The sequence below is a fragment of the Caretta caretta genome, chromosome 20 (genome assembly GCF_965140235.1).
Source record: "Caretta caretta isolate rCarCar2 chromosome 20, rCarCar1.hap1, whole genome shotgun sequence".
In the NCBI taxonomy this organism is placed as follows: Eukaryota; Metazoa; Chordata; order Testudines; family Cheloniidae; genus Caretta; species Caretta caretta.
The window spans coordinates 18521131-18538180 of record NC_134225.1 but is presented as its reverse complement, the minus strand read 5'-3'; the positions used below and the strand labels follow the sequence as shown (position 1 = coordinate 18538180).

The following is a 17050-nucleotide window of genomic DNA, read 5'->3' as shown; positions in this document are numbered from 1 at the left end:
GGTTGTTGGACTTGGTGAACCAAGGTTTAAAACTCAGATATTGCCAACCGGTAGCACAGAGATCCCCTTTTCCACTCTCCCTCCCACTCCATCCTAGGTCACGAAGGAAGAGTCCAACACCAGAGCATTTAATTCATCTTTATTAAAAACCTAAAGAGTCTCTTAAAAAAAAAGCCACAGCTGTTGTTTAAATGAGTTTCCTGTTCACAGTTTGTCATGTTAAAATGAAACCAGCAGGGGACACACTTCATCAAAAAGGCCACTTGCTCCACTACAGCTAGGTTCCCTACAGTTCACGACAACACCGTTACACACATTAGCAGGCTGTGGCTCTAGGGGCGGTAGGCTGAAGAACCACGTCCCTCTCCGCAAGACGCAGCCTAACCGCACGGACGCCCATTGACTGGGAATGGCTGAAGAGCTGGGCTCTTCTTTGGCCCGTGCTTTCCCCTTTGAGATCCAAGTGTTGGAGAACGCAGGCCTATCCCTTGAAGATGGCCAAGTCTGAGGGGCAGGAGGCTGCATAGAGTTGCATGGCTGGCTTGACATCTGGCTCCTCTAAACTTCAGTAGTGAGCCGTGGCTAGGCCATGGCAAGAAGCCTGCTGCCACCTCTCCATGGGGTGAAGTCAGCCAGCAGCCTTGGGGTTCCTCCAGCGAGGAGCTTCCCCGTGGAACTTTATGGAAGATGAGCAGAGTTTGGTGCCATCCATGGCTTACCTGAGGACCTCGGTGGGCATGGAGAAGAGACCCTTGCTGTGCTGAAGAGCACCAGAGAGGTCCCCCGCCACAGCATCCAGCCCAGCGCCTCCCCTGGAGCCGAGCAGCACAGTAGAGGGAAGCAGGGCTGAGCTGTTATGGTGGAGATGGCACCATGGGGCCTTCCTCTCTGCCACCAGTAGTCAGGAGGCTGGACCTAGGCAGAGGCTTCTTGTAAGCCAGCCTGCCCATAGACACAAGGGGCGAGCAGCTAGGGACTGCTAGAGTGCAGGGCTGCCTCAAAACACACCCCCTTGCCAGAGGCTTGGCCCCTGCAGGAGAGGAATTCCCAGCCCCCCTCCAAGCCTCTCCACCCCACTCTGCCCATGACCCTCCCCAACCCCCTGCACCCAGGCCCGACCTGAGGATCCAAGCCTTCAATCCACCCCCCACCCATCCACCACCAGGGCTCTTTCAGCTACTGGAGTTTTGGCTGGGCAGCGGCAGTCAACAGAGAGAGCAGATCTGTGCATAAAGGCTACATCCACAGCAGCAAAAAGCAAACACAACAACACACCCCCACAATGCAACAGCAGGAACGTCAGCCAACGCCTCTGCTCTCTTCCAATGCAGCAAGCAAATCATGTCAAACTACCCCCATGCATGCAGCACAGGCCCCCAGCCCCGGTCCATGAGCCCAGCTCCAAGAGCATGGTGGTGGGGGGGAAGAGAATTAGAGAACATTCATTGAAGAGTTAGGTCCAGCTTTAAGGCCATGCCATTCTTCCTCCCCCCATCCTGCCACAGGCTAGACAGATCATGGACCCAACTGACCCACCCCAACTCTTCGATGTCTTCGAGGGGGAAGAGCCCCTGGGCAAGGAAAGCTCCACGGCCGCCATGGCTTCGATTCTTCCAGCTACACCATGGGCGGTTGGCACTGTTCTCCTGAAGGAATGAGGCCTCTTCTAGCAGCGGGTGGGAAGGAGGTGAAGAGATGGGCTTGGCTGTTTGAGAACTGGCTGGGAACTGCCAACCCCTCTTCCAAAGAACCTGTAGATTTTAGATTCCTTATGGAGGCCACCAGGGCTAACGAACTAAAAGGGTCTCTTAAGGGACCAGACTCAGGAGGTATGTGGCAGGCAGGGGCTCTTATGGGCTCACCCCACCTTAGGAAGGGGCTTGCAAAAAAGAGTTTTGCCCATCCTGCTGTTAACCCTTCACCTGCAGGCTCTGGGAGCTCCATGGAGCTGGGGAAGAGGGGACAAGATCAGAATTCAGACATTTGAAACCAAAGTCAAGGACTTGGGGGAAGCAGCTACGTCTCATCCCAGTGCAAGTTCTTCCAGTGGCCGCCTCCACCTGGTTACTTGGGAAGCCACTTGCTCCACTGTGGGCCAAGAGGTAGAAGGAAAGTTCTGCGTGGCTGGATCAGAGGCACTGGCCAACCCACCATGCATGATCCCCCAGAAAAGCCAAGGGAAGGAGAAGAGCAGGTCACAGCAGGGATTTAAGCCACAACAGGCAGAGTCTTCAACTAGAGGAGGTGTGGGGAAGAGGGGGTGAAGCCAGCGTGGGTGGAGGAAGTCAGTGGAAGGTCTCCACCTCCACCACCGTCCAGTCGCCCTGGGGAGACGAGACGTCCTCGGGGGAGAAGCTGGTGACTGAGGTGATGCTGGCCCGAGACTCATCCAATGGTGACAGCAGGTCTGTCCACTTGCCGAGCTCCACCTCACTCATGACAGGGGCCCCTCTGCCCCCCACTGGCATCTCCCCAGTGGTGGAGAAGAGCAGAGTCCGGCTGATCAGCTGCTGCATGACAGTTGCTTGGAGACTTCCCAGGTGCAGGGGGGCCTTGTCACGGGGGTCAGCGGGCAGGAGCTGGCAGCTCCCATCCTCCTCTTCCGGCACCTGCCCAGGGGTCTCTGCGCCTCCTTCCACCTCGTAGATGGTGGAGAGGATTTCAGGGGGGCAGGGCCCCCAGGAGAAGGGCCCCAGGCCAGCCCCACTCTCACCTACAACAGGGCACAGGAGCACGGGTTGGAGACAACAGCCCATGGGGAGGGGTGTCAAGACGGACGAAGGAAAGACAGGGGGCACCAACAGGACAGACTGGCATAGGCACACACAGACAGGCAGGGAGGAGAGTCCAGGCAACATCCAGGGTTAGCCCATTCGACACCACCCCACCCAGACAAGATGCCCAAAGCGGCTTCAACTAGGAACTGGCTCCTACTTCCCCACCTATGGCCAGATCTTCAGGATGCCTCCATGGCAGCGATACCCAGGCTGCCAGCAGCTGCCCAGGAGGGAGACAAGGTCTTGGGGGCAGTATCCTAAGCAGAGCAGCTAAGGAGAAGGCTAGTGGCGCCTTCACTGCTTCCCCCCGAGATGGTCTTTGCTGGGTGGAGCTACTCCTGCTGCAGTGAGTTGGCTGATGGATGCAACATTAACTGCATGTCTGGGTCCTGTACTGCAGCTAGGGACCCGGGGTTTAGCACCAAGGAGGACAGAGTCTGGTGGGAGATGCCTAGATTAGGTCCATCTCCTACCAGCCATGAAGCTTCCATTTAAGCACAATGCGCTGGGACCAACCTAGGCACAGCATCCTTCGGCTGTTAAAGTTATCTAGCGTCTCCATGACAACCGCATCACTGAAGCTGCCCATAGAACTAGGCCTCGGGTCATGGCAGGGGCCTGGTTTTTCGGCTAGATCTGTCCAAGGGAAGGTACTACAGCATCAGGTGCTCTAGTTCTCAAAACTATGGTCTGTGGACTCAGGAAAGTTCCCTTGGACCAAAACATCCAGGAGATGAGGGCTGGTGGGGTCTAGAAGAGTCTACCCACCACATGGTGGTCCAGGGAAGGCTTGAGACGCTCTCAGCCCCATGAAGAACTTCCATGTGGCGGCCAAACTATCTCCTGGAGAACTCATGGCAACAGAACGTCTATGGCTAAGGCCAGACGTTCTAGTCTACTGCTAGGCTACAAACCAAGCAGTTAGACATCAGCCATGATAGATGGCTGCTTCCTAGCCCCCACCCCAAACCTACTTGGCTCTGCTTGCTGCTGCCAATCACACCCCCCACCCCCGCTCCCTCTAATCTCCCCTCCCCAGCCCAAGCTAAGGTAAGAGTCCTGCACAAAAATACAAAGAACAGGCCAGGAGGTCAGATCCAGATAAGTGACTCTTTATTCAACGTACCGAAAGGCTAAAAAGTTTGGCCCCCAATCCTCCACCCAGAAAGGGAAGAACATTAAAACACAGATGTCTTCCCCCTAGGTGCCCATGATCCTGGGGGGAAAGCCTGATCTAGACACAGAATAATGTAGGCTATGGACGAGGGACTGTACAGCAGTGTCAGACCCTTCTGGCTAGGTGGGAGATAAACACCGGGAGAGGAAGAGGGGGAACACTGATGGGGCGGGGGGGAGATTCCCTTCAGCAGGGGGACACTATTGCACATGACTGAGTTAAGCTTTAAGGTACCTCGGCGATGGCACTTGGGCACACATGGCAGGCTCCTCTATACGTTACCTGCCGCCGGGCCACGGGGAGCAGTGCCATAGGGCTGGGAGGCCGGTTCCTCCTCGTCCGCCAGGCCCATCTGCAGGGGGCGTTCCAGCTGGCAGCCCCAGTCTCTGGGGAGGGAGATTTTGCTGTGCTCTTCTGTCTCGGGGAGGCTGGCCGGCTCGGCGCCCTTGGGGATCTGCTCTCTGGTGTTCTCGGTCGAGTGCTCTTCGCTCTCCAGGGAGGAGAGGCCGGGGCTCTTCCCGCAGCTGTCAGTGGAGGGAAGGTGGAAGGCAGCATCGAAGGAGGTGGCCGAGTTGGTGGAGGCCGGCGTCCCCGTGCCAGCATCACCCGAGCCCAGCTCCGACTCCTCCAGGGACGGCTTGCGGCGCGGGGAGGCCACCCGGCACACCAGGGGCTTGCCCATGGCAGGGAAATCAGGCTCCTTCAGGAGGTCTCTGTCCAGCTCGCCCTCCTCCTCAGAGGACACTGTGGGCAGGTCACCTAGGAGCTCGTCTGCTGGGAGGGTCTCTGCCTCATCGTCCCCCTTGTCCATGTGGATCCCCAGGTCCTGCTCCCCCGGCAGGTCCTCCAGGGGGCTGCGAGGGAAGGTCTGTTCTGGCTTCTCGTCCGACTTCGACTCCACACCAGAGCTGCTGTCGTACTCCCGCAGCTCCTCCGGGGTGCTCGTCTCACTGCTGCTCTTGCCGGCCAGGTCGGGGCCACTCAGCGTGCTGGACTTGGAGGAGCGGCTCTTGGGCGGCCCCTCCGACTCGGCGCTACTGGACCACAGCTGCCCCGGGTGCGGGGGGCGTTGGGCTGGCTCCTGGGGCAGCTCCAGGCTCTTCAGGGGCAGGCTCTGAGGCTTGTGCAGGGTCACCTCGGGGCACAGCGGTGACCCCCGTTGGGCATGTGGCTCTGGGTCCTCCAGCACATCAGCCCCACCCTTCAGTAAGGGCTCCCCTTCTGCAGACCCCACCTTGGCAACGTCTCCAGGAGAACCTAGGTGGTCGTATCCCAGCTCGGCTTCCTCAGGACTTCTCAAGGTGCCTCCGGCCAGCTCAGCAGGGAGAGACCCCCCAGCACCAGAGAGGGACATGCCAGGAGGAGAAGCAAGGCTGGGTTGGTCTTCAGGGCCCTTGCTGTCCTCAGGGAGCTGTTCTGTGGGGGGAGCAGCCGCCGCCTCCCCTGGCTCATGCCCTGCACGGACAGGCTCTCCGCTGAGCCCCTCTATCCCCTGGGAAGCAGCCACTGCCTCTGTACTAGTCATTCCTTCAGCATCCAGATCCTCCATCTTTCCAGAGCCCCTGCGAGTGCCCTGTGTTCCTCTCTCCAGGGGAAGAGCATCCTGGGTCTCCTGTCCATGCCCTGGCAGGGTCAGAGAGAGACTCCCCTCGTTCTGCTCCTCTCTCAGCTCCACGGCTCCTGGCTCTGCCACATCTTCCGGGGAGACCCCCTCCAGGCCAACCCGAGGCAATGAGTCCATCTTGTGCATTGACCACTCTGCCTCTGGCTGTGCCGGCGTCTCTTCCTCCCGCTCCCCCCCTCGCAGAGGCTCTGCCGGGTGCTTCGGTGACATGGATGGAGATTGCCATCTCCCTGTGCCACCCCGAGGGATCTCTTCACTGAGGGGCAGCATCTGGGAGGCCCCGGCTGGGCAGGAGGAATCCAGCTGGGCTGGGGCCAGGCAGGTCATGTCCTGAACCGCTCTTCCTTTGCCTTCCGACCACAAGTCCAGGTGCTCAGCAGGCATCAGGGCTTCCTGGCAGGGCAATGGTTCCCCCTCGGCTGCTAGGCCAGTCTCACAGGGGTCTAGAAGCATAGCTGGGGTGTCCACCAGGCTCTGCTCTGCCTGGGGTGTGAGCATCTCATCAGGGAGCTCTGTGCCCACTGGCTTTGGCCCCCAGGTGCCTGCTGTGGGCAGCATCTCCCTGGGAGGAGAGCCAACCCCTTGTGGTGGGGAGAGACCAGTCAGCTGCTGGTCTCCAGGACAGCTCTCTTGGTGGGACAGAGGCTCAGCTGCCACCAGCTCTGGGCCAGATGAGCCTCCTCCTTCCTGGGGTGCTCCACCTCCAACCACCCCTTCCAGGTCCCTGACGGGTGTTTGCTCCCGTGAGCTATAGGCTGGAGGTGCTGGGAGCAGAGCATCCTTGTCTGCAGGGACCGGCTTGGGCAGGAGCGGGCCCACCTCTGGCGTTAATCCTTGCTCATCCAGAGGCCTCACGCCGCCCTCAGGGGCTGCCCTTTCCGTGCCAGGCAGGGCATCAGGAGAGGCCACAAGGACATTGGCAGCAGCTTCCTTGGCCTCTCCCTGCCCTGAGGAAAGCAGCTTTTTCCTGGGCACGGGCACTGGCTCCAGGTTGTAGCTAGCCTCTTTCTTAGGGGGCTTCTTGCCAGGGCTCCCAGCAATCAGCCTCTTCGGGGTGGAGGCCACCGCTCTCTGTGGGGTGGCAGGACGGCTGCCCCCTGCCTTGGGAGAGGTCTTCGGCCCCGGAGGCCCTGGCTTCTCCAGGCCCTTGGGAGCGGCAGGGACTGGGTGGCTCTTGGCCTTGGGCTCCACCGGGAGCTTGGCTTTGGCAGTTTTGACCTGGCCAGCAATCTTGTCGAGGGCAGGGTTTGAGCCAGCTAGCCGGGCCCTGGAGATGGGGGCAGCTCTGACGAGGTCTGTAAGGGACAAGAAAGAAGCCAGGTCTCAGGGCCAGGCTGCAGATTTATAGCCAATTGGAAGTGCCTTCTGGGGTAACAGACCAGGCCAATAGAGGGCACTGTGAGCTGCTGCAGCACCCTGGGAAAGCCACTGGGTCCCACAAAAGTGGCCCAAGTACCACCTCACTCCATGGGGCAAGGATAGAGCAGGCTTTAAGCCACCTTGGTGGTGGTCCTAACGATGGCCCTGCCCACAGAGTCACTGGGAGCAGCCACGGGGCTGCTCCAACTCATGCGCTCCCTTAGGAAATGAGAGAACATCCGTAGTGCAGTGCACTCCAGCTGCATCCCTAATGCCCAGGGCGGGGAGCTGAGCCCTGGGATCGGCTCCATGCTGGCTGGGGTCCCCGTGCCCCCCAGCATGGTGGGTCAGGGAGAGACTCTCAGAGGAGCTGAGCCCTGAGCAGCACGTCGGGGCACTGGGGTAACAAAGTGGGGGGGGTTGGGGGGTGGAGATCGTTCCTTGGACATCCCACCGCTGGGCGAGCGAGCGGCAGCAGCCCGCTGCCCGCTGCTGCGGAGGAAGGGCCACCCCCGCTCCTGCCCAGGGTCAGGGGCAGCCCGGCGTCCCAAGCAGGCAGCAGCCTACGAATACACCTCGCCCTTTGCCCCAGGCACCCTTCCCAAGGGATCCAAGCAGACCCTGGGTCTCAGACGCCCCGGCTGCCCGCGCGGTGGAGTCACCGTAGCTTGCTGGTGTCAGATCTAAGCCGCCTACCAATGCTTCGTCGCGAGGCGCGTGTACCTTTCTTTGCGGAGGCGGCCGTGTTCTTCTGCTGCTGTGGTACTGCTGAGGCCTGGCCACCAGGTGGCGCCATCTGCTTAGGTTTGGCCATGGCTGGTTTGTTACTGGCCAGGGCTCTGGTGTACTCCGTCCCTGGAGCAGGGGGTCTGAAACCAGAACAGAGAGGGGTGAAGGGAGAGAGAAGCCAGCAGGTGTTTGTCTCATGCAGTCAACAGAGATGGGTCCATGTCACACCCTGAATACCTGGATGTTCTCTACGCTTCTCCCCTGCAGAGCTCAAAGCCCTGTTCTCCCCACTCTACATATGGGGAAACTGAGGCACAGGGCAGGGCAGTGACCTGCCCAAGGTCACCCAGCAGGCCAATGGCAGAGCTAGGAATAGAACCCAGGTCACCTAAGAGCCAGTCCTGTGCCCTGTCCACCAGAGGGACCAAGTGGTACAGCCCAGGGGATGCCAGAGCAAGCTCCCCCAGTGCACGCACTGCTACACCACAAAGGGACTGCCTAGTACCAGTCTGCAGTGGTCTGAGACGGATGTTCCCAACCCTGACTGGGGGACTCCTTGCTCCCTGACTAGCTCGAGCAGGGGTCACTGTATCATCTGCGCACCTCACCATCTTTACTGCTGTTACTCCAATGTACCCAGGAGGGGAAACTGAGGCAAAGGGGACAAAGTGGTTTGCTCGATCTCACACAGGGAGGCTGTGGTGGTGCTGGGAACTGAACCCAGTGTCTCAAGTCCCCAGCTTTTTAGTGGGACCCAGCGGCTTTCCCAGGGTGCTGCAGCAGCTCACAGCGCTCTCTATTGGCCTGGCCTGTTATCCCAGAGTTCTAGTCACTGGGCCGGCCTTTCCTTTCTGCACTGAGAGGCACTTGGCCACCTACCAAACAAATCCAAGCCATCCAGGCCTTTTGCCAGGCCAGGAGCTTAGGGGATCTGAATGGAGGCTACGTTCTTGCAAGTAGAGGCTCACCCTCTGGAGAGCTCTGACTGATGCCCCTCCAACACCCCCTTTGTCTCCCAGCTGCAAGCCCCCTCGGCAGGCAGGACGCATTGCTGCTGCAGCACCTCTGAACACAAGTGCTGAATCCATCAGTCTTGGGGTTACAGTAAAACCCCTTCCGAATCACAGCCGATTAGCCCCACCATATCCACACTGAAGGGCAGCTTGCCGGGCCTCCCCGGTGAGCCAGAGCCCTGGCCTCCCCCCAGTGCTGGGATCAGGGTTTTGAGAGAGAAAACGGGAAGAACATTTGAAGTCCCATTCAAAGCAGAGTTTCCCGCTAACCTGCCCGGTGGGGTGCTGAGAGCCCTCTAACCCCACTAACACACTGGGGGAGTGAAACTGACTAGCCGCTCAAGTGAAACTGACAAGCTTGACTTATCTCAGGAGAGTGGAATTAAACAGCCAGCTCTAATGGCAATGGATGAGGGAGACTCACCTCAGTCACATCTCCACTTTAATCCCAGCTTAAGTGCCCCACCTGTGGTCCTTTGCACCAAAGCAAGAGGGCTGCCAAACTAGAACAGCATCTGGTGTGCATGGCAGTCCAGAACCTCTTGTTGAGAGTCTCACGGCGCTTCCCCCTGCCCTGACCCCCATCCCTAGCCCCATGAAGTTGGGAGACCCCCCTCATCAACCTCTTTCTGGGGCTGACCAAGATGCCCCTGAATCAGCCCGGGAGGAAGCTGGACAGGGAGGTGCACTGCAACTGTGGGGCCTATTTCCAGCCCCACTGGTATCCTGTCTCCAGGCAGAGTTCCTCTGAGCAGCAGGTGGCCAGGGTTCTCTGCTCAGAATCCCTGTCAGGTACCCTCATTTTGACACACACACACCCCCGCCCCCACATCCTTGTTTTCACATGTGTTGTCCCAAGTCCTCGGCTGATGGGGTGGGGGTTAGTTTTGGGTGGGCCTAGCCCCCACCCTTCCCAGAATTCAAACAGGCCAGTCCACATGGGAGCCGGGAACTGGGCACAGTGTTGGCTCAAGCTTTCCCCATTACCTTGAGGCATTCAATAAAGGTGTGCTGGTGAGAGTTGGATTTGCCTTTTAGCTATACTTTTCTTTTTTTTTTTTTAAGCCATCTAATTGAAGACAAAAGTCCACTTCCCCCAGAAAAACAGGGCTGGAAGGGAGCTCAAGAGGTCATCAAGTCCAGCCCCCCAACACTGGGGCAAGACCAAGTACACCTAGACCATCCCTGACAGCTGTTTGTCCAACCTGTTCTTAAAACCCTCCAGTGACGAGGATTCTACAAACCTCTTTTGGAAGCCTGTTCCTGATCTTTAATCTAATTGTTCAGCGTAGTTAAGTTTTTCCTAATATCTAACCTAAATCTCCCTTGCTGCAGCTTAAGCCCATTACTTCTCATCCTACCTTCAGTGGACATGGAGAACAATTGATCCCAGTCCTCTCTCTAACAGCCCTTCATGTATTTGAAGACCATTGTCTGGTTCCTCCCCCCTCCCCAGTTTTCTTTTCTCAGACTAAACATGTCCAGGTTTTTCGCTTTTCTGCACAGGTCAGGTTTTCTAACCCTTTGATCATTTGTGTTGCTCTTCTCTGGACTCTAATTTGTCTACATCTTCCCTAAAGTGCGACGCCCAGAACTGGACACAGGACTCCAGCTGAGGCCTCCCCAGTGCCGAGCAGAGCTGGACAGTTACATACGACGCTCCTGTTAGTACACACCAGAATGGCATTAGCCTTTTTTGCAACATTGTTGACTTGTCCTCTATAAGCCCCAGGTCCTTTACAGCAGGATGACCACCTAACCAGTTATTCTCCATTTTGTAGATGGGCATTTGATTTTTCCTTCCTAAATGAAGTACTTTGCATGTGCCTTTACTGAATTTCATCTTGTTGAATTCAGACCAATCCTCCAATTTGTCACAGTCATTTCGGACTCTCATCCTCTCCTCCACAGTGCCTGCAACCCCCCGTTTGCTGTCATGTGCACATTTATAAACTTACCCTCCGCCCCATGATCCAAATCATGAATGAAAATACTGACTAGTACCAGACCCAAGACTGACCCCTGCAGGACATCACAGCACTGGAACAACTACGAGTACGACCAGTTGCGCACCCACCTTTCCCTAGTTTGCTTATGAGAGAGGATCACTTGGGACTGTGACAAAAGCCTCACTAAAAATCAAGTTACATCATGTCTATGGCTTTCCCGCCACCCACTAGGCCAGAATGGGTGAATGGACTTTAAGAGAGGGTGATGAACCATTGGTACAGCTTCCCAAGGGGCGTGGTGGTTTCTCCATCACTGGATGTCTTTAAGAATAACCAAGCCTGGATGGTTTTGTTTGTTTTTGTTTTTAAGGCCACTCCCTAGTTCAGCCACAGCTCCCGAGTCATGGGACTCCTGTGTTGTGCAGGACATGAGCCCAGGGGTCTCCTCTAGCCTTCCAGGAAGAATAGCAGTAGCTATTTCTTGTCATCTCTTTGGTTTGTTACAGAACAGGAAAAAAGCCACCGTTGGGTCCCAGATAAGCCTATTTCCCAACTATGCACAAAACAAGCCAGGCCTAGTCACCTACGGCCTGCTGCTCGGACAGGTTCTGACAGCTCTCAAAACACGGGGGCCAGCAGTCCAAAGGGGACGCTGCCTTGTTCCCATACACTCCAACAAACATAGGCCAGACAAGCCACCTGGGGCTTTGTGCATCAGGCAGGTTCACATCTGTCTGAGCCAACGCATCTCTTGTAGAAAGACATCCAGGCTCAATTTAGAGGGATGGAGAATCCCCCACAGCATTCTCAGGGCTAAAAATTCACCCTATTTCTAATCTGAATTTGGCCGGCTTCAACTTCATTGATCTCATTTGGACTTTGGCTGCTAGATTAAAGAGCCGTCTACCACCAGAAGTCTCCTCCCCCCTTTGGGATATTTCTGTCTCATGATATGCAGAACCACAGTCCATCTGTAACAGGAAGCATTTACTGAACCACAGACAAGCCTCCACTTAGCTCATGTCCCACTTCTGTCTCTGTTGTTTACCAGGGACCACTCCCTGACTGGAATGCTATGCAGCTCAGGGACATCTCGTGGCTGAACAACATACTGCCAGTGAACATCCCACCACACACTAATGAGAGAGAAAATTCTGAAAGGTTTCTAACACAGAGTCTGTTTCCGTCTCATCTCATGCTCTCCCAAGTGCTGCCTCTGATCTGGGACGGTTTTCCTCTGGAAGTTCCCCTAGATCAGGGACTCCTGCTACCAGCCCTTCTCATGCTGTTATTCGCGTGATTGCGTCTGATCACATTAGATCAGGTAGCACACACACCCTGCACGTGGCTCATGGCATTTGCCTCTGCCTGCTGCTCCAGCTGGGCTGGGGGTCCCAAGGGCAGGGCCTTGCCTGATCAGGAGCCATCCCACATGGAAATCTTATCCAGACCCCATCAAATGCCAGCCTTCCTAGCACCACCATGTGCCCCCTTGCTGGGTATCCTAGGGCAGGCTTTTTACCCAGCCCCTCCCACATCTGTCCCCATAGTATCAAGAGCAGCCAGCAGGCAACTTCATACCATACCTGGAAGGGTTAGCAGATTCCGGTTTCTCAGGCTTCACTGAGGCCGACTTTGGGACTAGAAACAGGGAGAGAGACAAACAGACACAGCTTCAGCGCCCGGAGATCTGAGGTTACTGATGAGGCCGCTGTTCCAATATCAATGGACATGGAGTGGGGGGGGGTGTTTCACGGAGAGCACAGGCTGCGTTCCAGTTCCACAGGGGTGGACGCGGGTGCAGAGAGCACAGGCTGACAGCTCTGGAGTTTAGCCCTGAAGTCTAGAGTAAGAAGCTGGAGGGGCTGCCCAAAGCTCTGGGCAGGTAGGTTAGTGCCAGGGCAACAGGACTCCTGGGTTCTATTCCCAGCTCTGGGATCCAAGAAGTCAGGGCACACAGGAGAGGAAGCTGGTGCTGCCCCCATCAGTGCAGTTGTGCCACCCTCCGTGGAACGGGATTTAGCTTTGGCCCCTCTGGCAGAGGGGCCGAACCCCATGGCAGTGGGAGGACGGGCACCTGGCCCGCTAGGAACGGGGACTATGATCTGCCACACTCGCTGCAAACAGGGGCCTCTCAACCACCCTGGCTATCGCTAGTGCAGGGGAAACCAGGGGTTCTATCCCACTCCCCCAAGCCAGGTCACGGTGTGTGTGGGAGGGTGTGAGACTAAGGGGACCCTCCCCCGCTAAGTGCTTTACCTATCATGCCATAGCATGGCATTGCCCTGCCCCTGCAGTGGGACAGGATGCCACAACATGGCTCCCTTATCAGCAACACCAACCCCTGACCCCAGTCTGCTGCCAGCCGTTTTATTTGGGGGGTTCTGATCACAGCCCAGCACACCCCTCCCCCGTTTACTATAGAGCCATAGTGAGAGCCCCCCCTTCCAGCCTTCCTCCCCCCAGTCTCCTTACAGCCTTCTATCAGCCCACAGGGGACTTTCTGCACTGAGCCTTCCCCAGATCAGGACTGAACCGCCCTGGCGTAGGACAAGGGGCTGAGGAACAGGCCCTAAGGCACCTGTAGGGCCCAGGGATCCCAGCCTGGTGCCACCCCCTAAGGTTGCCAATTTGGGTTGGACGTATTCCTGGAGGTTTCATCACATGACAATCTTTAATTACTCGAGACTCCAGGACAATCCTGGAGGGTTGACAACCCTACCACCCGCCCAGACGGGCCTGGTGTTGGCAGGAAGGTGAGGAACATACCCAAGGCCACAGTTGGGACCGGCGTCTTCCTCACGGCCTTCAGCTGCCCGGCCTTGCCCGGCCCAGCCTTCTCTGAAGGCTTTGCCCCACTCTCGCCCGCCGGCTTCCTGGCCACCGCTTTGGCCGGAGTGAGCTTGGCAACGGCAGCACCAGCTTTGGGTGCTGATGCTGCTGCCGGTGGCTTCCTCTGCGAGGCTTCGGCCCTCGGGGGCACCCCATTGCTGAGCGGCTTGGAGCCGCCACCCGGGGCCACGGGGGGATGGGCGTGGGTGGTCGCAGGCCGCCTAGCTCCAGAGACGGGGGCTGATCTCACAGCGTTCTTGGCAGGCTTGGGTTTTGCTGTAGGCTGGCCAGCTGCTGCCGCCCCTTTCCCAGCAGTTGCCATGCCATTGGTCTGGGGCGGGGGGGGCCCATTGGCAGTAGCTTTGCCATCCATCTTGTGCCACCCAGGTGCTGGGCAGGCCGTCTGCCCCCTCCAAGGTGATGGAGAACAGCCAAATCCTCCTCTGCCTCCGAGCTAGGACTGAAAGAGACAGACGTTAATCGGAGAGGGACCAGTTCCGCCCCACTCTGCAGCACCTCCAACTAAAGCTTTGCCTCCCCCACCTCCAGGGAGGGAAATCTCTACTAGCCAGGGGCAGAGCTGAAAGATCAGCCCCCCCCCATAGCACACCAGGTTAGAAGCCCTGACCTCCCCAGACCTGATGGGAAAGGCCCATCCCCACGCTTTGTCCATTGATCCCATCTTCCCTGGCCACCTCTGGCTAGTAGCCTCTGAAGCATTCCAAGCACCAGGAAGAGGGGGCTCTCCTCCATCAGGCCCCTTAACAGTGGGGTGTCTTATCCCCTCCCCCAATCTTAGAGGGACTTCCCCCTACCTCCCCCCCACCCCATGAATAGCTCCAGCCCTGGCATCCTCCTCCTGCTCAGCCTTGCCAAGGGGCACAAAACAGTCAGTGCCGGTCACTTTCATGAGTGCCCATAGACAGAGTAGCCATGAAACTGACTAGAGCCCATACAGGTCCCCATGGTTAGGTAGAAAGATGAGCAACAGAAGCAGCACAGAGCTGCCTGCAGGTTCAGGAAGGCAGTGCTGCATTGGGAAAGACTTACAGGCTTAAGCACGAGTTTAACTTAAAACACAAAGTTAAATTCCGCAGCAGTGGATGTCAACTGCCTGCCCCTCCACACAGGAAGGGTTCCCACTCTTTTGGAGCTCGGGACTCAGACTTTAAGGTCAGAAGGGACCATTATGATCATCTAGTCTGACCTCCTGCACAACGCAGGGCACAGAATCTCACCCACCCACTCCTGTAACAAACCCCTAACTTATGTCTGAGCTATTGAAGTCCTCAAATTGTGGTTTAAAGACTTCAAGGTGCAGAGAATCCTCCAGCAAGTGACCCATGCCCCACGCTGCAGGGGAAGGCAAAAAACCTCCAGGGCCTCTGCCAATTCCTTCCCGACCCCAAATATGGTGATCAGCTAAACCCTGAGCATGTGGGCAAGACTCACCAGCCAGATACCCAGGAAAGAATTCTCTGTAACAACTCAGATCCCACCCCATCTAACATCCCATCGGGCATATCTACCACTAATAGTCAAAGCTCAATTAATTTCCAAAATTAGGGCTATCCCATCATATCATATATATGTCTCCTCCATAAATTTATCGAGCTTAGTCTTGAAGCCAGATATGTCTTTTGCCCCCACTGCTTCCCTTGGAAGGCTGTTCCAGAACTTCACTCCTCTGATGGTTAGAAACCTTTGTCTAATTAAGTCTAAACTTCCTGATGGCCAGTTTATATCCATTTGTTCTTGTGTCCACATTGGTACTGAGCTTAAATAATTCCTCTCCCTCCCTGGTATGTATTCCTCTGAGATATTTATAGAGAGCAATCATATCTCCCCTCAACCTTCTTTTGGTTAGGCTGAAGAAGCCAAGCTCTTTGAGTCTCCTTTCATAAGGCAGGTTTTCCATTCCTCGGATCATCCTAGTAGCCTCTCTCTGTACCTATTCTAGTTTGAATTTATCCTTCTTTTTTGCCTTCCTCTGTAGCATGGGGCACAGGTCACCTGCTGGAGGATTCTCTGCACCTTGAAGTCTTTAAACCACAATTTGAGGACTTCAATAGCTCAGACATAAGTTAGGGGTTTGTTACAGGAGTTGGTGGGTGAGATTCCGTGGTCTGCGTTGTGCAGGAGGTCAGAGTAGATGATCATAATGGTCCCTTCTGACCTTAAAGTCTATGATTCTAACACATGGGAGACCAGAACTGCACACAATATTCCAGGTGAGGTCTCACCAGTGCCTTGTATAACGGTACTAAAACCTCCTTATCTCTACTGGAAATACCTCTCCTGATGCATCCCAAGATCGCATTAGCTTTTTTCATGGCCATATCACATTGGCGGCTCAGTCATCCTGTGATCAACCAATACTCCAAGGTCCTTCTCCTCCTCCGTTACTTCCAATTGATGCGTCCCCAGCTTATAACTAAAATTCTTGTTATTAATCTCTAAATGCATAAGCTTGCACTTTTCACTATTACATTTCATCCTATTACTATTACTCCAGTTTACAAGGTCATCCAGATCTTCCTGTAGGATATCCCAGTCCCTCTCTGTGTTGGCAATATCTCCCAGCTTTGTGTCATCCGCAGACTTTATTAGCACATTCCCGCTTTTTGTGCCAAGGTCAGTAATAAAAAGATTAAATCAGATTGGTCCCAAAACCGATCCCTGAGGAACTCCACTAGTAACCTCCCTCCAGCCTGAGACGCCGAGCATTTTACAGATTGAATGAAATTTAGCCTCATACCCCATTCCCTGCAAAACAGGCCAGCTTCATCCCTATTTCACAGCTAGGGAAACTAAGGCACTGCCAGGGTGGAAATCTGCCCTGCACCACACAGCCAGTCCAAAGCTATCTGGGAATACGCCTTAGTCCAACCTGCTTGGATTGAGAGATTTTTCCCAGATGGACTCAAATCCCGAAATCCCCTTGGATTTAAAGGGAACCCAAATCCCCAGGGATGCAACTCTGATAGCATTGGACCCCGAAGCTCACAGGGAAATCCACAAGCCCTTGTGCTTACCATCTATTCTTTATCTCCCCGGAAAACGCTGGAGCTGTTAATTCTACTAAGTGGCTGGAATACACTAGAAAGCAGTTACATAATAGAAAAATCTTTATTGTACAGGCAGGGAGCCCGTTTCCTATTTGCACCTGGGCTGCTCAGTTCTCACCAGTGTTTCGTGGACGCTCAGCCAGCTGGTCTTCACAGAGCGCGCTTACAAACACCCACCCCCCTCCACGATCACAGCTTTCAGCCAGGAGCTCAGATTCACATTCAAGAGGACATAATCACCCAGGAGATGAGCGGTGCTGGCCCCCGTCCAGTCACGAGCAAACTAACCTGTCACAGCCAGGGCTTCTTAATCATCGGGGTGGGGGTGGGGGGCAGAAATGGGGAGATCTGGTTTGAAAAGGCCTGGAGAATAGAGTATTTCATGCCCTGACTCCCAGGTGGTTTCCTGCTGTGTCTAAACTGGCGTTTAAAAGGTGCAATGCTGGCCCCAAATATGCCAATATCAGACCTAATCAGTGTTGCCAAGCCGGAGTGTGCAGAAATCAGATGATCAGCTTAAGA

At 55.9% G+C, this 17050-nt stretch overlaps 1 protein-coding gene across 1 annotated transcript in view; it reads right to left on the bottom strand.

Annotated features, from left to right (window-relative positions):
- Positions 1–122: 122 nt before the first annotated feature.
- Positions 123–17050, bottom strand: part of PRR36 (proline rich 36) — a 42192-nt gene continuing 25264 nt past the window's right edge. The window contains exons 2-6 of the mRNA XM_048832331.2: positions 13398–13920; positions 12215–12269; positions 7661–7806; positions 4237–6873; positions 123–2713 (exon numbers count right to left, since the gene is read on the bottom strand). Coding sequence (XP_048688288.2) covers positions 2286–2713; positions 4237–6873; positions 7661–7806; positions 12215–12269; positions 13398–13833 — 3702 coding nt within the window. The 5' untranslated portion in view covers positions 13834–13920 and the 3' untranslated portion in view covers positions 123–2285. The remainder of the gene's footprint in view (positions 2714–4236; positions 6874–7660; positions 7807–12214; positions 12270–13397; positions 13921–17050) is intronic.